General features: G+C 43.8%; 1 protein-coding gene across 1 annotated transcript in view; it reads right to left on the reverse strand.

The window, feature by feature from the left end:
• phldb2b (pleckstrin homology-like domain, family B, member 2b) overlaps window positions 1-20,568 on the reverse strand; it is a 145,919-nt gene that overhangs the window by 35,304 nt on the left and 90,047 nt on the right. The window contains exons 13-16 of the mRNA XM_048602552.1: window positions 18,759-18,914; window positions 16,273-16,383; window positions 12,437-12,526; window positions 5,047-5,187 (exon numbers count right to left, since the gene is read on the reverse strand). Of these exons, the coding sequence (XP_048458509.1) occupies window positions 5,047-5,187; window positions 12,437-12,526; window positions 16,273-16,383; window positions 18,759-18,914 (498 nt within the window). The remainder of the gene's footprint in view (window positions 1-5,046; window positions 5,188-12,436; window positions 12,527-16,272; window positions 16,384-18,758; window positions 18,915-20,568) is intronic.

The following is a 20,568-nucleotide window of genomic DNA, read 5'->3' on the forward strand; positions in this document are numbered from 1 at the left end:
ATTTCATCGTGCGGGCAAATTTAGAACTAAGGGTCACAGTTTTAAAATAAGACAAAGATGAGGAAATAACATTCTCTCAAAAGATTGTGTCTTTAGAATTCCCCTTCTTCAAATGGCAGTAGTTGCAGAATCTTTAGATATTTGTTAAGGCAAATAGATTCTTGATTACCAAAGGGATGAAAGATTATTTTTTAATTTTTAATTCATTTATGGGATGAGGGCATATCTAGCAAGGCTAGACCATCCCTAAATGCCCAGAGGGCAGTTAAGAGTCAACTACATTGCATTGGAGTCACATGTAGGCCAGACCAGGTAAGGATGGCAGTTTCCTTCCCTGAAGGACATTAGTGAACCAGGTGGGTTTTTCCAACAATCGACAATAGGTTCATGGTCATCATTAGACTCTTAATTCCAGATTTTGTTTGAGTTCAAATTCTACCATGGCGGGATTTGAACCAGGGTCTCCAGAACATTACCTGGGTCTCTGAATTAACAGTCCAGCAACAATACCACTAGGCTATTGCCTCCCTCGTTATCAGCAGGTATGGAAGAATGTGGAGTTGAGGCTAAAACCAGATTAGCCATGATCTCATTTTCTGTTCAATGGGCCAAAGGGCCTACTCTTGTTCCTTGTTCATATGAAGGTGCATGCATCGGGTCAAGCCCGCAGACAACAAATTAGAAATAACCAACTATGAGGTAGCATTTCAGTGGTGGGTTTCCCAAACTCCTGCAGCAACAGGCTGCAAGGAGCTCAGGCAGGGATAAAATTTCACCCTGCCTCTTTTATGCTTGGGACGAACAATTTGTCAATAACATCCTAATGAGCTTTCTTTTGATTGACCGGAGCAATCTCAGCGGAAAAGGTGTGCATTTGTTCAGCAACCTTGATGATCTTAGGCACCTCCAAAGACTTTGCAGCCAATGGCCTAAGTCTAAGGGTTAGTCATCGCCTCAGCATAGGAAATTTATACATAGCAAGATCCCAGAAATAGCAATGTGATAAATGGCCAGTTCTCCCGATGGAGCTGGTGCTGCATATTGGTCGGGACACAGAGGATCATGCACCTCCCTGATTGCCTGGCGCCTCTCCACCAGAGGGGCAGTTGGATGACAGGCTCAAGTTCCCACCTTCGATTAGTGTCAGTGGCCAATTGGGAGGTTTCCATTCATTGCATGAGTGTATCAAAGCCAGTACTGGTCTTTGTGTAATACAGCACACATACATTATACTCAGCCACACTGTCACCAGTTTGTCCACCTCTGATAATACCCAGTTCCCTAAACAAAGCTCAACCACATCTGAAAAAGAATGGGGCACATGATTCACGGCAGGAATGCAGAATAATTCACTGTGACCATTTACATCCCTCACAAAAAGGAGCGATGTTCTGAATGCTCCACTGACTGAAAACCAGTCTGCCTCTAGTTCTTTCATTTCACCATAGGAGCTCAGAGTGGGTAGGACCATTTTTTGATGCGACACACATCCTGCTCTTTTGCCACACAGTTTCATGAAGGCTGCTTTCAGATTCACAGACCAAAGAAGGTCATTCCAGCTTGACATCAAGCTTTTGATTAAATAAATCCTTTCATCCATCAAGCCCAGGCAGAGAATTCTTTATTGGTTGTGATTCTATCCCACAGCTTTATAGCCTGGGTCAAAGAGTTGAACAACTTTTAAATTGAATCCTTCTGTTCTACGTGCCCAAGGCTCACATTTCACATCCTTCTGATAAATTAAACCAGGGCCCAAAGGGGCATTTTTGATGCTCCCTTCCTTAATTGTTGCCAAGTTTAGAAGCTGTTTTAACAAAAAAGTCAACAAGGACCTTAAATAAACAGCTTCTAATCGCAAGTATTTGTCCAATTTAGGTGCTGAGGCAGCCAATTTCTTTCTCAATTTACTTGGTATCAAATGCTGCAGCTATGTTTCCATTTGCAAAACAAACTGTCTGGACCATTTCAGAGGGTAGTTAAGAATCAATCCCCTTGCTGTGGGTCTGGAGTCACGTGTAGGCAGATTTCCTTCTCTAACGGACATTAGTGAACCAGATGGGTCTTTACAACAACAGGTACTTGGTCACCATTGGACTAGCATTTTTGAAATTCCAGATTATATTTATTGAATTGGAAATGTCACCATCTGCCATGATGGGATTCAAACCCATGTTCTCAGGATATCAGCCTTGGAGGTCTGGATTACCATCCTGTAATATGTCTACTACGCCATCCCCTCCTCAGGATAATAAGCACATCATCTTTGGACCCAAAGTTCTTATGACAGCCCAGGCAAATTATTCAAGCATCGAAAAGGAGACCCTAACATTGATGTTTGGAATACAGCAATGCACACCAAGATCTTTGGCAAACATTTTGTAGTTCGACTGATCAAAATCCAAGGCAATGACTTAGACGCCCAGTACAAATCGGGATCGAAGATGACAACATTAGACAATCGAGTCAGCTCCAAGACCCAGCCAAGAATAAAAATGTACCCTTGGATCAGTAGATGTCACTGAATATGAAGTGGAAGACAATCTTCACACTGATCTCTTCATATTGGTCACAAACTCAACAAGGTACATCTGACAATGACCAGCCACGGGGGCTGAAATGGATTATCACTAGTAAGGACATTAAGCAGGTTGCCAAACCAGTATGTCCTTCTTGGCCATATTAAGAAGTGGTAGACCCATTGGGAATTTTTTTTTTGAGGGCAAACAAATGTTGATACCAAAAATTGTCCATCAAGATATGTTGAACCATCTGCATATTTGTCATGTAGGTGCAGAGAAAACCAAAAAATCTAGTAAGTGAATCTGTCTATTGGTCTGGCATCAACAAAGACACAGATAAAGTGATATAATCGTGCGAGGCATGTTAACATCATGAATCCCAGCAGTGTAATGAACCACTTATGTTGCACTAAATTCCCTCTGAACTGTGCTCCAAGATTTTTACAGATCTATTCCAAGTCCATGACCAAGATTATAGCTGGTGACAGATTACAAAGTTTCCTTTCAGTAGGAAGTTCATGGACAATACCATTACCGCAGTTGCTGACATGTTAATTGCTATCTTCAGCATGTTTGCATCCCACAGCAGATCATGTGAGACAATGGTCTTCAATATGTCTGCACACCATTCCAGAATATGTACAGGATGTAGCCAGTCCAGCATATCACTCCCTCTCTGCATTATCTACAATCCAACAGTCTGGTTGAGCATACTAGATACACAAATAAAGCAATGATCGCGAAGTGTAAGGCAACTTGCCAAGCCTTCAAGATTGCCATGTTGAGCTATGAGCTACACCTCATAGCAAAGACCTACCCTCACCTGCAACTCGTATTGTTGGAAGACAAGTCAGTACAGGTTTGTTTGCCGCATACACCTCCTACCCGACCAGAGGCACACAGTTCCTCATTGGAGAGAAAGGAAAGAATAATGCGGGAACCTGATCGAAGAGTGTGAAAACAATTACCTCTGTTTCACCCAGTTCAAAACATGACACAATAAATACCAGCACTTGGGTATGTGGCAGAGTCATCAGAAAATGTGCTCAACTCAAATCGTATGACATTACTGTGATCAACGATCATGTTCTAAGATGCAATAGAAAACAGTGCTTTAAGCTAAATAACTGCAGAAGACAACATCTGGAGACACATTGGGAGTCATATCTACAATGTAGTGAGGGAGAATTCCAAACAGAATAGTACTGCCTGTATGTTTTCAGGGCAGTTTTGCCCAGGGACAGTCTTTTCATTGACTTTTCGATCAGGGCCAATTGTTGTTGGCTCAGGAAAGCTCAGCCAACAACAACAACTTGACTAGTTTCTGGTCAGGTGGCTACAGCCTTGTAAGTGGATGATACAACAGAAACATGAAGCCTGTGAAGAGAAAGCATGTATATCTGTCTCCGTCTCTCCCTTCTGTACACAGGAGTAAAGAAAAATCCCTAGTAGCCAGTCACTCTCCCTCAGCTTTCTCTGTAGGTTGTCCTCTCTGCAAATCCCCTGTTGAGAGAAGAAAACCATCTTCAGAGACACGGAAAAGGAAATTGTCAACTAGTGAATGAAAGACTGAGAATTGATGCATCCACTACCATGGATCATTTGTTCAGAACCAGAAGGAGTTGAAAGAAAATTGAAAGAAAACAACTCATCATCTGTGATCTGGACTGGTGCCTGAACTGTGCTTCTCAGACTTTTTACTCCAAAGGTTTAATCAGATTTCCACACCAGTGGCGCCCCTGGAATAATGAGGCTTGACTTCCAGCACACTATCCAACAAAGAGTTATGACAATGACCAAAACACTGATTCAAACACAGTTGTGTGAATACTAGATGACAACACAGTTCCTCATTGGAGAGAAAGGAAAGAATAATGTGGGAACCTGATCGAAGAGTGTGAAAACAATTACCTCAGCTTCACAGTGAACAGTCCATACCAAGCTACAAGGACACAGCATCAAACTGCACAATCTAAGAACTGTGCATCTGGTCACATCATATGCCTGCCAAAACATTATCCCAATGTGTAAAGATTGTGTGTGTAAATATGTGTTTGCTATTTATGATCTGTATTCTTGTGCATGCTTCTCATGGAGAAATCCTATGCCTTGAAGGGCGGATGTTGTGATATCGCATGTATCGATGATCAGACAAGCATATACCTTTAAGAGAGCTAAGTGATGACATAGGTGTGACAGCATGCCAACTGATATTACTGCATAAAGGTATTAGCTCCATCTTGGATAGCTCCTGTTACACTCTGTAATCCATCAGGAGAGTCAGTTAGTCAACCAGCTTGTGCTCAGACCACACCAATATCTGTGATAGAACAACTCAATACAATTCTATGAATAAATCTTCTGATACTTGACCTGAGTAAGAACCCAGTCTCGGGGTCACGTTACCAGAGGGAACACCATAACTTGAGAGAAGGCATCATGCTCAAGACTGGAGACTATTGATGTGATTGAGCGTACACACGGACAGTGCCCTATGTGTTAGCAGTTATTCCATTCATCGACTGACCTTAGGGGTTGAATTGTGGCCCAGAGTTGAACTATTGTACTTAGATGCAGCGGTCGAGCTGATTTTTTTCCTTGGCACTGTATCACTGAGGTATAAACCTTCTTTTTGCAGTTTCCTCCTGTCCTCCAGAGTCCGGCAGTTCTTTGAAATGAAAGATAGTATACACAAGTTCAAGGTAAACAAGACATTGACCGCAAAATATCCTGTTCAGCATCACATTCTCTTCTTGGGTCACTTCCCTGCCACACGTTGTTAAAGGTGACGCTATGGTTATTAAAGTCTACCATTTGGTCTAGACCAGGTAGAGTTCTCTACGTGCAGTTCATAAACAGTGACTATTTCTCAGCCAGTTTTTTTCCTCCTAAAATGATTGTAGTAATACTATGTGAAACCAGAATGGCGAGATACGGTTGAAAGGATAAAACATAATGCCAAAAAAAGGGTTAAAACCAACTCCATATCTGAAGCCTTTATCAAAATGTGCAATTGTAAAGAGGATACCTTCTTACAAAACAAAGTCCTTGCATTTATCCTGGACCTATCATAACCTTGAGATGAAGATGGGAGTTTAGAGGCTGTGGGATTTGAACAGTGGCTGCTGTAATATGGGAGATACAGGACCAATTTGTGCACAAGGAACCAACAAATCTATTTTAGATGCTGCTCAGGGGATAAATATGGACACCAGTTGAATGTCCCATCTAAAAGATGGCATATTTGACAGTGCAGCTCCTCCTCTGAACTGGACTGAAATGTCACCCTAGATTGCATGATCAATCCTGGGAGTGGGACTTGAATCCTCAAATAGCTGACCCCGTAGTTAGGCTGTTACACTGAAGACCAGAAGACAAGAAAGTGAAAAATTAAATGGATGCACGACTGAAGAATGCCAGAGTCTCACTGTGAACATATTTCTGCATATAAAAACCCAAGTAGTAGTTATTTTCTGTCATTGAGCCTCGAAAATGATGGGGAAATCTGCTAAAAGATGCTGCTGTCCTGTACTTGCGAATGTCAAAAGTTTACAACATGTTTGTTGATGCTAGGACCGTGACTGGCCCTCTCGGAATGCTACGTGGAGCCATGGACAAGCTGGGTAAGCTATTCATCAAGGCTCCTTAGACAGCACCTTCCAAACCCTTGACCACTATGCTGGAAGGATAAGGGTAGCAGAGATATATGGGAACACCAACACTGCAAGTTCCCCTCCAAGTTAGTCATGATCCTGACTTGGAAATGTACTGCCACTCCTGCACTATTACTGGGTGAAAATTCTATATTTCCCTCCCTCAAGACATCACAGGTCTACCTAGAGAAGATGGACTGTAACAGTTCATGAAGGCAGTTCACTATCACTTTCTCAAGGACAACTAGGAATGGGCAATAAATGCTGGTCCAAATACCCTACAGGCCAACACAGATACAGAAGACTTGCTTGCTTCCTATGCCTTGGCCCACAGGATGTCAGCTGATTGGATCTTATTCAGGAAAGGTGCTTCTTAGGGGGCGAGGAGATGGAAGATGAGCAGTAGGTGAGTTGGACAAGTCAGTGTGGAGTGGGCAAATGAGAAGCAGCATGGACCAGTTAGTCAATCGGCAAATTTGTGGAGGAGTAACATTATCGAGGTCAGGAAGCCAGGGGAGAGGTTATGGTCATTTTATTGCATCCAATTCAAGCAGATGTGTGCGAGAGGATCTTAGCCAGACAGCCTGAACTGCCGTTTAATTGAAAAGACTTTCTTGAAGAATAGTCAACAGTAGACTCACCTTCAACTAACATTAAAGATAGTTTTAATCCAAGTTGGCAGATTTGTCCACCTAAGGGAGGATCAATATTTCAGACAGAGAGCAAGTAAAGGAGGAAGTGAGAAAAAGGAGCAGGGTGCGGGGGTGGTGAGAGGGGTAACAGCAAATGTAAGGGGGGAGCGGAGAGTAAGAGCGAAGGTAGAGAGGGGAAGGTAGAGAGGGGAAGGGAGAGAGAGTGTCAGAGCTAAAGCAAGGGAGAAGGGAGAAAGATAGAGACAAAAGAGAAGGAAGGGAGAGGAATGCAGACAGTCAGAGAAGGAGAGGGCAAGGGAGAATGGATGGAGACAGAGAGAGAGAGAAAAACAAAAGAGAGAAGGGAGAGGAGAGTGCAAAGGAGTGAGAAAGAGATAGGTAGACAGAAGAGCGAGACAGATCAAAGGAAGGATATAGAATGATTGAAGAATCACAGTGTATTAGAAGCCAACAGATGCAGGCTGGAGAAGCCATGTATAAATACCCCCTGTAACATGCACTGTTTACCCTTTTCCAGTTTTACACAGTCCACAGCATATGAACAGCTACCAGAGTGAGAGCAGAGGGAGAGAAGTTACCTGTTTACGTCTGTGTTTTTTAGCTGGAAGAGGAGGAGGAGAAGGAAGAGTAGGAGGAAGAGCAGGAGGAGCAACAGCATCTAGACAAGGTACCACACTGTCAGACCAATGCACTGCCAGTGGTTTCTGCTCACGCCGGGTTGACAGCTGAGAAGGGGAGTCACTTCCAATGCAGGGAGGCGTTGGCTTTGAGAGCTAAACCAATGGAAGCAAGTTAGAAAGACTGAGGACAGAGAAAGGCAGAATTGGTTCAACACTCACTGTCTACAAGCACCGAACCGCATGCAAACTGATAGAGGAGACAACGCTGGGCTTCTAGGCAGGGGTGGAGGGGTGAAAACTAGTAATGCAAATCTGTACTCCAGAAATAACTACTCAGTAAATACCCTGAAGCCAGAAATGGAGTGAGGGAAGCTTCCACCCCCTGCATCACATGGAGACAGATTTGGGGCTTTTTGCTTCCTCTGTTACCTCAGCAATACCAAATAGTTAATTCAATGGGGCAGTGATGGTGGGGTCCACAGTCAGAACATTCTGCCTGCCAACCACCATATTGTGCTCAGCTCCCCTGGAGTGCCCAGAGTGGGTGGAGGATGGAGTTGGGAATCCGAATGTCACACAAACTGTCCACAGCCCAAATGCCCCGGACCCCAAATCAGTTTCCCAGCTGATGGCAGAGTAGCCATGCCAAGGGCCTACGAGGGTCGAGTCCAAATAAATCAGGCTCAGCCTCCTCCCGCACTGCCGTGTTGCAGCTAATTCCCATTTGGGACCTTTAGCAAAGCCAGGCCACAGTGAGATCCAGGGGTTGAGAATAGGAAGCTGAGTGGGTGCCTCAGGAATTAAAACAAGTGGTCCCGCAATGGCCTCAGGAGAACTCCTCCTTCCATCTCAACAGTGAGGTGGCCACTGAAGCTGTTTTGAAGCTGTTCCTTTAAGTAGTACTACTCTGCACCCAGAAATATCATGGTGGGAAGGGAGCCTTGACTTCAGACAAATGAGTTTAATCAGGAGACAGGTTCTGAAATGGCAGCAGTGGGTCATTTGTGCATGCGTGAGGGGAGGCGGTAAATCATTATTTCAGGTAGACATCAGGGCCAACAGCCGGACCTATTTAGTACAGACCTTGTTAGATTATTTAAGACAGTAACGCAGCTACATTTCCTCTCTCTCCCTCTCTCCACCCTTACCAGCCACAGGTTCACGTTGGCCATTTGTTGAAACCTAGGTCAAACTAACCAAGCTCCTGGTGGTGTTGCTGTGGTGTTACCTGTTGGGGCCTGGGCTCTTCGGTGACTGCCTCAGGAGCCGCGGCGACAGAATCGGGGGGAGCACCGGTCTTTGAGCTGCTATACAACTGGTTAATCTGGTTCACAGTCACATAGTCCTGGGCAGAAAGAGGCAGGAGCGGAGGGAGAAAGGTCAAAAGTGGAAAGCTGAGTAGTAAACAGCAGAATTGGAGTAAAGGACAGGGAGGTGCTGCACAGATTTGGTAGTGATCAGCAAGAAAGGACAGTAAGAGAGAGACTGAAAGAAAAAGACAGAGAACAGCTGAACGGCACCATGCAACAGGTATTGAGAATAGGTAACACAAGGCACAATAGCAGACGGCAGACTTAGGTATCTGCCACATTTAGCTACTGCACCTTGTGAGGAAACACACATGCTACAATCTTCTGCCTTGGTCTGAACCCATCTCCATGGCAACTCTCCCCCCATCCCCTCCCAACTTCCTGAGGGAATATCAGTATCTCTCCAGGTGAACTGTTTCTGTTCATGCCAAGGAGAGCTCTGACCGAGTGGGAAGTGCAGGACTGGATGGACCAGGGGTATGTCAGGGTCAGGTTTCGATCCCGCCCAGTAGCTCTCTCTACAAATTTCAATAAACAGTAAAAGCGAATACGGACTAAAAGCCAATGCTGCACTTGAGTCAGTTAGAAGCTGTTCCCACTTGTTAAAGAATAAAGAAGGCACAGATTTAAAATGACCTGCAAACAAAGCAATCCTCCTTCTGTGTGATTATACTTTGTGAGTCTGAGAGAACTGATATTAGTTTTCATGGTCACCATGACTTCTGACTACGTTTGTGATTGCAGACTTGTGAACTGAATGTAAATTCCACCAGCTGCCATATTGGAATTTGAATCCATGTCCCCAGATTATTAGCCTGGGCCTCTGGGTTATGAGCCCAGTAACATCCCCATTATAGCACTGTCTCCCTGAAGCATGGTATGTCAGTCTAAATTAGCAACGATGCCCAATAACCTTTGAACAGGCCTCGTGTGTATTTGCTAAAGTGTTCACAGGATCTGCATCACCTCCTGCACTCGATTAAGCAGCTACTCTCAAATTGCCCAAAGAAATCCAAATCGGCTATCCCTTAAGAGAAAGCATAACCACCTCCCAAACTTATGGTTCTTATTCCTGAGTTCAACCGGAATTAAGAAGGAGCAATTTCATGGAAAGGCACTCAGCCAGAGGGTGGACATTTCCTATCACATCTTTCGCCTGAATATATGATCTCAAAGCTGTCACAGCTCCAAGAAATCATGGTGTTACAGCTCGAGATGTACTGGGAAATTGGGAGAGGAGGGTGACTCACTCCATCCTCTGTAATCCCCAGACGGTAGATGGCACGAAGAGAGGAACACCTCAGATCTTTTACCAGAGCTGTACAGGGCAATCGTGAGACCACGTCTGGCATTCTAATGTATAGTTTTGTTCTCTTTATTTGAAAAAAAAGTGATATTTCTGAGAAGGTACACAACTCATTCCTGGGAGGAAGGACTTTTGTTACGAAGAAAGATTGAACAAATTAGCCTTGTATTCCTTGGAGTTTTGCCCAATAAGGATGACTTTATTGAAACATATATGATCTTGAGAGGACTTAATAAGGTGGATGTTTCCTGTTATGGGGAGACTAAATCTAGGGGACATTGTTTAAGAATAAATGGTGTCCCTTTTAAGACAGAGATAAAGAGAATTTTTTTTCAGAGGATTGCTTGTCTGTGGAATTGTCTTCCCCACAAGGTAGTGAAGGAATGAGTCTTTCAATTTATTCAAGGGTGAGTGGATGCATTTTTGACAGGCAGGACATTCAAGACCTATTACAGGCAGTCAGGAAAGTGGAGCCGGAATCACAGCCAGATCATTCATGATTTAGCTCGAGGAACTGAATGGCCTACTTATATTCATATGTTCAGACTAAAAGACTTCAACTCCAGGATAATCACTGAAACAACTGTTTAGAAGATGGGGGAATGCTACAGACAATCAAACAGCACAGAGACACTGTGGCCATATGGAAATGGAAGAACTTCTGTGGATAACAGCAAGTTGAGCTGCTCAATACACATCCATACTGCAACTCTGAAGCAATTGAGGACTTAAATACATTAAGAAAACAGAAACATGCTCTGTGGACCCTGGTTCAAATCCCACCACGATAGCAAGTGGCCTCTGAATTCAATTAATTAAATTCAATAAAAGCTATTCTCAGCGACGGTAACACCGGCAATGACCATCAATTGTCGTAAAAACCCATCTGATTCACTAATGTATTTTAGGGAGAGAAATCTGCTATCCTTATCTGGTCTGGCCTACATGTGACTCCAGACCTATAATAATACGGTTGAATCTTAACTGCCCTCTGAAATGGCCAAGTCTTTTACTTGAAGGGCAATTTACGGAAGGACAATAAATGCTGGATTTGCCAAGGATACCCAAATCCTACAAAAGAATAATTAAAAAAAGAAGAGACCGCAGCATAGGCTTCAGCTGTTGACTTTATACAGGACAAAACTAGTCAGTTCCAAGCCAAGTGGGAAAGCTCTGAGCCAGCTCCCCTAATTCTGGGAATGAAATCCAAGTTAGGTAAGGGGAGTCGGCAAATTCGTCCCTTTCTCTTCCCACCATACTTACAGCTTATCCTCTGACTCAAGCTAATGGAAAGTCTTCCCTCAGCCAGGTGGACATCTTCACTTCTCTCCCATTCATTGCCAAGAGCAGGTCAGCAGTTAGATTGCAACTGCCCCACTTCCTGGTGATGCACCTGGCACCAGGCCAGTGCACACATGGGTCTAGAAGACCTCACGAGAGGAATAAACTGGCAGGGTTTCCCATGATATCATAGCAAATGCACCTATCAAAAAAGGGCATTGCTTCACAGGGCCCTGGGGAGCAGAATCTTTCCCTATCCTACTCCCTCCTCCCCATTTCCCCAAAATCTCTTTTCTAATCAATTCACTGCAAGCCCTTTCTGACTCTCTTCAGGACCACTGGAAGAGAGTGGAAGACTGATGGTTAAAATCTCCTGTTACCATCAACTGGAACTAACTCCAGCTTAAAGCTCACATGGTGCCTCCTAAAAGAAAAAGGTAACGTCTTCTCCTTTTATTTTTGACGGTTAATTCCTCGCTCAGGTTCAAGGGACCTGGTGTGATAGTAGAACAACCAACTAAAGCCAAGAGACAGATTAACTTGAAGGAACTGGACTTCCAAGAGCGCCACAAAACCATTGGAAGCAGGAGTCACAACTGAACGGCCAATCTGGCAATGGGAATGACAGCTGAGTGCCCAGCTACAATGGAATGAGGGGGGAGCACACTGCTGATAACAGAAATGAGAAATGTCTAGCTTGTAAGGGACGATTTTTCACAGACAACACTAGCTGGGTTTGGGCAGAGAATGGAGGCTCCATCTGGCAGTAACGAGTTAGGGATAATCTTGGCACATTGCAATAGCCTGTATTTCTGGCCTTCTAGCACAATAAGTGTATGCTTCCGAGTGGATCAGTATGTATGAGGAGCTTTACTGGAAGTTCCTAGGCATAGATGGGCTCGTTAGCAATTTGAGAATAGAAATTGCTGCACTTAAACAACTAGAGTTGGATAACAGGAGTGTTTGTAACCCGATGCAGGCAGCTCGTCTCATGTGGTCTACTCTGGGATATCTGAACAAGTCATGTGGGCAAAAGACAACATCACATTTAAAAGACTGTGTAAGTGCATAAAAAGATGCAAACGTATAATTACCTCCTTAAATGTATTCGGATTAATAGGGAGGCCTGCCCCTCCTGTACTGTCGTAATACATCTTCTCGATATTCATCAGGTTCTCTTTCTCCTACAGGGAAGAAGACAGTTTTTGATTCATTTTTAGCCAACTGAGGTTGTCTAAATTCAAGTGGGCCACCTTCATTGTGTAAGAAATAATGACCCATGCTCAAGAAGAAGCTGTAACCTGGGAAGAGGAGGCAGCCATTCAGCCTCTCCAGCCAGTACTGCTGTTCAATCAGACCATTGTTGATATATATCTCAACTCCACTGGCTCCAACTTCCTGATGGGCTGACCCTGTAGAGTAAGTAAAGGGTTAACTCTCAAATATGTAGTCAGCCTCCACTGGGAGTGATATAACAGGTCACATGACAGCAGAAGGTGGAGAGAGATGATTCAATGCACAACCTCCTGTTAAGCTTAATCGTGTAAATGATTAGCAGGATGTTAAACAAAAAGGCAATCTTACCAACAGCATACACTTTGGTAGTCTCTCTATATTCTGACCATGGACACAACCTCTTCTAAGATCTCTACCATGACAATGACTACCATGGAAGAAAATCTATCCATCTTAACTTCAATATTCCAAATAATTTTCAGTATCCAGTTATTTGGGGAGAGTTCCAGATTTTCAACCCCCTTCATGTGAAGAAGTACTTCCTGACATCACCCTTGAATGAGTTCACTCTCACGTTAAGTTTCGACCCTTCCTTTGGCCTCCCCATCACAGGAAAGTTTCTCCCCAACTCCCCTACAAAATAGTTTCATCCTTTTAAGTACCGTGCTTAAATCAACCCCTTACTAACTATGATGAAGACAAGTTTAGACAATCTGCTTTCCTGGTCCCCATTTGTTGAAAGATCCACTGTCATTCTGCAGGAAAGGCGTCTGGAGCCAAGCACAGCTGCTGTTTTAATTCCAGTGACTGGAAGCAAAAGCTTCATCCTGTAACTCGAGCCTCCGGTTGACTGTGACCCCCACACACTAGGCTGCTGAAGGAAGATACTGCGCCCTGGCAAACAGACACCATCATTCAAATGCTAGGAATTCAATTACTGACCACCAGCATCTGAATAAAGCATTTCAGTATAATCCCATCCAACATCACAGAGACAGCTCAAAGTCATTAGCAACGTTCAACCACACTGTGGGAATGGCCTCAATCAGCCCCTTAAGCAAAGCCCAGTGAGGTACTGACACTCATGAGAATGATTTCAGGCTGCTACAAATACTCAGTTCCCAGCAGCATTCATGGTTCCTTGTTAAACTGAGAAAAAGTGAAAGGGCAAGGACCAGAGTTTCGTGACCGCAAGGTTGAAACAGTAAGGGCCATAGCACAGGTAATTGAAGAGGTGAAAGGGCAAGGACTGAGCACAGAAGTGAAACAGCAAGGACCATTATGCAGTGTAGGATATAGAACAACTGGTTTAGCCATCTTGATCACAGAGAAGGGTTTCAAATTAACACTTACGTATTGTACACATTCTAGGAACTCCTCAACCTTACTCCCTCTACTTACCTCAGCTGACCAATTAATACTGAGATTCCCCCATATTATTTCCCAGTTATATTTTACTTATTTCTCTGAATTGTTTTCATATGTCTGCCTATATCACTCTTCCACTATTAGGGAGTCTGTAGCATCATGGCCTTTTTTGCAGTAGTGTGCAGCCAGTTTGTTCAGGGGTGCTGGCCCATAAGTTTTGTTTTGCAGAGTCGCATCTGTAAATTAATTAAAGGGAGGAGGGTTTGGAAGGGAGGAAATGTAAGCTTATAAAGCAAGAGAATTTGACAGTATTAGAGGGGAGCCATTTGAATAACAATACAGAGGTGGACAGTCTACAACAGAATAATCACAGTAAATAGGGTGAAAGGGGAATAAACGGTAAAAAGACAAAATTAATGGCTCCTTACTTGAATGCATGCAGTATTTGGAACAAATTAAATGAATCAATGGCACAAATACAGATTATATGATCTCGCAGCCATTAGGAGACATGCTTATAAGGATATCAAAACTGGCACTAAGGAAAGGTTGGTGGAGTGGCTTCGATAGTACAGGATGGATTAAGTGTAATAGCAGGAAATGATCTTGGATCACATGACATAGAATCCATATGAATGGAAATTAGAAATAACAAGAGCAAGAAGTCACTGCTAAGAGTAGTCTACAGACCCCTAAGAGTAGCTGTTCTGTAGGGTAGTAAATAAGTCAGACGATAATGAGTATGTGTTAAAAAGGCAGCACAATAATCAGGGCTAACTTTAATCTTCACGTAGATTGAGAAAGTCAGATCAGCAGAGGTAGCCATGGGGAAGAATTCAAAGACTGTATTCAGCACAGTTTCCTAGAACAAAATGCTGTTATTGCCAGCCCTCCCAACTGTGGCCAAAGCCCCTCGCCGGCCCTCCCGACTGCAGCCAAAGCCCCTCGCCGGCTCTCCCGACTGCGGCCAAAGCCCCTCGCCGGCCCTCCCGACTGCGGCCAAAGCCCCTCACCGGCCCTCCCAACTATGGCATCTCTTGCCTTAATGACCATTGGACTATGGCCATTCCCCTTACTGAACATCTGACTGTGGCCAACCCCTTTCACTGACCTTTGGCTGTATCCTCTCCCCTACCCTGTTGCGACCTTAGACAACTCTGATCGGTAGGTGCAAAGTTATCTGATTGCCAACCAGAACCCAAACTGCTCCATTATATTGCTCAGCTTCTGAAGGATAAGATTGTGAAACATAAAGGATAATACCTGTTGCTCTTGTGTTCTTTTTCTGCTATTGTGGAGGAGTGGGGAGTGTCCCTCTGTCTGAACCAGGAGCTCCAGTTTCAAGTCCCAATCCAAGATCTGATGGCTTACATTTACAGCAATGCAAACAAGGTGCAAATCTTCCTAAAACATACTGATGGCAGGCAGTAAAAGGAGAGATTCATAGTCAGCTGCGTGATTGAGAGAAATCAGAGCTTCTGTCATCACTCTCTGTAGCTGTATATTGCCATGACAACTCAGACCCTTGGGTGGGCTGGGATGCTCAGTTGGCTGGATGGCTGTTGTGGATTAGATTGGTGACAACTGCAGGGGGTTCAATCCCTGTTTGGGCTGAGGTGGATTCAGGATCCGTCCTGCCCTAGGTGGAGATCACAGCGCTGGGGACTCGGGACCCAGCCCGGGGTGGAGATCACAGCGCTGGGGATCGGGACCCGGCCCGGAGTGGAGATCACAGCGCTGGGGACTCAGGACCCGGCCCGGGGTGGAGATCACAGCGCTGGGGACTCCGGACCCGGCCCAGGGTGGAGATCACAGCGCTGGGGATCGGGACCTGGCCCAGGGTGGAGCAGATTCCTCCCTGAGCCTTCTCTTAGCCAGATTGTCTATGTTTCCACCCTTGCTCCTCTTTTGCAACTGTTCACACCTTCTCTGGACTGATCTTTCTTCCCCACAATTTTCATCCGATCCTCAGTTCCATTTGTAGTTGAATCATTCCTGGTTCCTCTCACTCCAAAATTTTGCATTCATCACCCTTCTGCTCTTTCTCCTTAGCTATGCACTCTTATTTAAACTGTTGATCAGTAAGTTCAGAGCGGACCATTCTGGCCATCGACCTGAAAGGTTAACCGGGTTTCTCTCTTCAGAGATTCCACCAATTTCTGCTTATCCTGACCAACATTCCCGAGACCACCACTCCCAGGCTGGGTTAGCAGCTCAAAACACACTGGCCAATCATCATGTAGCCCCCTTGTGTTTTTTTTTGGAGGGGTTGAAAATGACAGAATTTTCCAATATAGGATCCAGCTGTTCTGCTTGTAACACTTACTCTCTGCAACATAGCAAGTAAACTGTTCTTCTCCTTTGCAAAATGTTGACGCTCCAGCTCAGCTTGTTGCACAATCTGCCCCGCCTGACTTCCAAGTGATGCGATCCTTTTCTGTCAGAGAAAAGCAGCGAGAACCAGCTTTGGTGAAATGGCAATCTGTTGGCTTATCCTTAAAAATTAGTCAGTGAATAAGTGACAACAAACAAATTTAAAGATACATGTTTCTTTGTCCCCTTCACCACTTAATGTAAAACACAACAATTTTGGCATTTAATCGCCACCCTTACTTGCCTTGTGAACATTAACAATCTGTCTTGTGAAATGGGTTATGGCCCAGAGTGAGTCAGGATGCTGGGTTTTCTCATTACAATGAACCTGACAGGGCCAGTTGGATTCTAGCAGGTTTTCCAGATGTTGAGTGCTGGTCCAACATTTGGGAGGTTTGTGGAACTCAAACATGACAGTGGTTTCTGTCACTGGATGATTAATCTATTTCTGAAGATACTAGACTCAAAACATTAACTCTGTGTCTTTTTCCACAGATGCTGCCAGACTTGTTGAGTTTGTCTAGCACATTACGTTTTGCTTTTAAGTAATCCAGAGGCCCAGGTTAATGCTCTGGGAATATGAGGTCAAATCCCACCACGACAGCTGATGGAATGTAAACTCAATGAATGAATCTGAAATAAAAAGCTAGTATTAGCAAGGGTGACCATTAAAACAATCATTTATTGTAAAAATACATTTAGTTCACTAATGCCATTCTTACCTGGTCTAGCCTACACATGACTCCAGATCCATAGCAATGCTGTTGCCTCTTAACTGCCCTCTGAAATGGCTGAGCAAGCCACTCAGTTCAAGGGCAATTAGGGTCGGGGGACGAACGGGGTTGGGGTCTTGATGCCCACATCCCATAAAAAGAATGAAGAAAATCAAATCTCACAACTGGTCATGGTGGGCTTCAAACCCACGACTTGTGTGTGTATACATGTAGGGTGCTTAATTAGTTTATTACCATAATCAATGCACCACTGTTCCTCAGAGGGGCTCTCAAAGGGACTGTAATTGAGGAAAATCTCCATTCCAGCCCTCGCAAGATGTGAACTTTTATTTGTGTTACTATCATTCACAACCCACGTTAGCCCTTTTATCAACCTGCAATGGTATCCAATATTAAACATGCTATATTTGCCCAAACTTTCTGACAGCTCTGTTTGCACTGCATTCCCCATTTATAATGAGATCTATGTAAAAGTAGTGAAAGGGATCAATTCTGGTTGACAGAACAATTTAGCAACCCATTTGGGAAAATGAAACAGGCATGGTGTGAAATGAGCCACCATTTTGCTTTGATTCCATTGCACACCATCAGGGAGGGCAATACTTTAATGCCTGCTCTGTTATGTACTAACTGCACCTCTGACCAGTGGAGACACTCCAGCTTGGAAATTAAAATCACTGTGGAAAGGTGTTTCCAGGCAGTCTCAATTTGATAAGCCTGGGCAGGGACTTGCAAAGATGTGCACTCAAACCTTCAGTTGGCTTCCCAGATCAAGGTGAAGTGTTGACAGATTTGCTAATTGTGGACCTATAGAACCATACAGCACAGAAACAGACCCTTCAGTCCAACCAGTCTATGCCCAACATAACCCCAAATTAAAACAGTCCCACCTGCCTGCTCCTGGCCCATACCCCTCCAAACCTTTCCTATTCATGCATCTATCCAAATGTCTTTTAAACGTTATAATTGTACCCACATCCACCACTTCCTCAGGAAGTTCATTCCACATGCGAACCACCCTCTGTGTAAAAAATTTGCCTCATGTCTTTTTTTAAATCTCTCTCCTCTCACCTTAAAAATGTGCCCCCTAGTCTTGAAATCCCCCTATCCTAGGGAAAAGACAACTACCATTAACTCTAACTATACCTCTTATTATTTTATAAACTTCTATCATTTCACCTCTCAACCTCCTACACTCCAATGAAACAAGTCCAAGCCTATCTTTATTAACTCAAACCTTCCATACCTTGCAACATCCTGGTAAATCTCTTTTGAACCGTCTCCAACTTGATAATATCCTTCCTAAAACTGGGTGACCAGAACTGGACACAGTATTCCAGAAGAGACCTCACCAATGTCGTGTATAATCTCAACGTGACATCCCAACTCCTATACTCAAAGGACTGAGCAATGAAGGCAAGCGTGCTAAATGCCTTTCTTACCACCCTTTCAAATGTAATGCAAACTTCAAAGAATTATGTACTGTACCTCTAGGTTTCTCTGTTCTACGAGACTTGTTCGCATAAGGCATAGGGATCTTCTCGTGGGATTAACTGGATTCTTAAAGAGCTACCACAGGCCTGAGTGGCCTCTGCTGAGCTAAATAACTCTACAATGCCAAAATTAACTTTATCCATTGTTATTTAACTTTCGTTTCTCGCTCTGAGTCTGTACGAGGTGCAACTTTTCCCACTGAAATGCCTACCTCCCGCGTTGCAATGCTCTGTTGATACTCGGCCATTTCACCCAGGAGCTGTTTGGACAGATTCTCCTTCTCTTCTTCTAGCCGGCTCTCTTGTTCCAGTTGCTGAAACTCTAAATCATCGTATCGTTTTACCTCCGAATCCAACTGCTCACCGTCCTGGAGAGAGATAAATCCATCAAATACTTAAAACATAACAGTAATCAATCCACTACCACGGGGGTCACTCCAATACAATACGGATCACTCCTCCACTGTTCACCTGTAAGAGCTGCGGGTGCAGGGCATATACAATGTAGCAATTCTGCCTGACAGTCTGCCATGGGTCTGCAACATCAGTTCATTAGAAACATAAGACCAGGGGTAGGCCATTCAGTCCCTCAAGTTTACTCCATGGCTGATCATCTACCTTAACATTATTTCCCACGCTATCCCCTTATTCCTTGATATTATTATCCCTGTTGAGCTTCCACAACCCTCGGGGGTAGAGAATTCCAAAGATTCACCATCCTCTGAGTGAAGAGGCTCCTTCTCATCTCTGTCCTAAGTGGCTTGCCTTTTATTTTGAGGCTATGTCCCTTGCTTCTATAGCCCACAGCCAGGAGAAACATCCTTCCTGCATCCACTCTGTCTATTCTTTCAAGTAGTTGGCAAGTTTCAATGAGATCACCTCTCATTCTTCTAAATTTCTGTGAATACAGGCCCAGTCTCCTCAACCTCTCCTCACAGGACAGTCCCACTATCCCAGAAATCAGTCTGGTAAATCTCTGCCGTAGTCCTTCTTTACTAAGTATATCCTTCCCAAGGCAAGGAAGTCCAAACTGAAAACAATAATTGAGGGGTGGACTCACCTGTGTTCTGTACAACTCAACCAAGACTTCTTTGCCCTTGTGCTCAAATGCTCTTGAGATAAAAGCTAACATATCTTTTGCCTTCCAAATTGCTTGTTGCACCTGCATGCTAGCTTTCATTGACTTGTGAACAAGGATTCCTAGATCTCTCTGCACATCTACACTTTCCAATTTCTCACCATTTAAGAAATACTCTACAATTTCATTACTCCTACCATCATGGATAATCTCACACTTATCCACAATATATCCCATCTGCCATGCTCTTTCCCCCTCACTCAGCCTGTCTACATCCCTTTGAAGAATCTGCATTTTCCTCACAATGCATATTCCCACCAGGTTTTGTGTCAAATTCGCAAACTTGGAAATATTACAATAGTGTCCCATGTCCAAATCACTGATATAGATGGTAAATGGCTGGGGCCCAAGTACTGCTCCTTGTGATAACCCACTGATCACAGCCTGCCAACCTGAAATTAACCCATTTATTCCTGCATACTGTTTTCTGCCTAGTAATCAATCCTCAATTCATATATTACCCCATAATCTATGTGCCTTCAATTTTGTTTACTAATCTCCTGTATTGGACTGAAATTTCACATACGCCACATCCACTGGCCCGTCTTATTGATTTTGCTTGTAATATCCTCAAAATAAGCAAGATCAGGTTTGTCAAACAGGATTTTCACTTTTTTTTTAAAAATCCATTTTGACTTTGTCCCAACAAGCAACTATTTTCTAAATAGGTAGTATTCGCATCCTTTAAATTATGTTCTAGAATTTTCCATATTACTATCAATGGAATATGGGGTCTGTAGTTCCTACGTTTTTTTCTCTCCTTCCTTTCTTAATCAGTAGCGTTACATTGGCAATCTGAATTTTGAAAGATGATCAATCTCCACTATCTGTAGCCATCTCTTTTACCACACCAAAGTACAGATCTTTGCATCCCGGGGTTTTGT

This window comes from Rhincodon typus, chromosome 11 (assembly GCF_021869965.1).
Source record: "Rhincodon typus isolate 14 chromosome 11, sRhiTyp1.1, whole genome shotgun sequence".
Classification (NCBI taxonomy): domain Eukaryota; kingdom Metazoa; phylum Chordata; class Chondrichthyes; order Orectolobiformes; family Rhincodontidae; genus Rhincodon; species Rhincodon typus.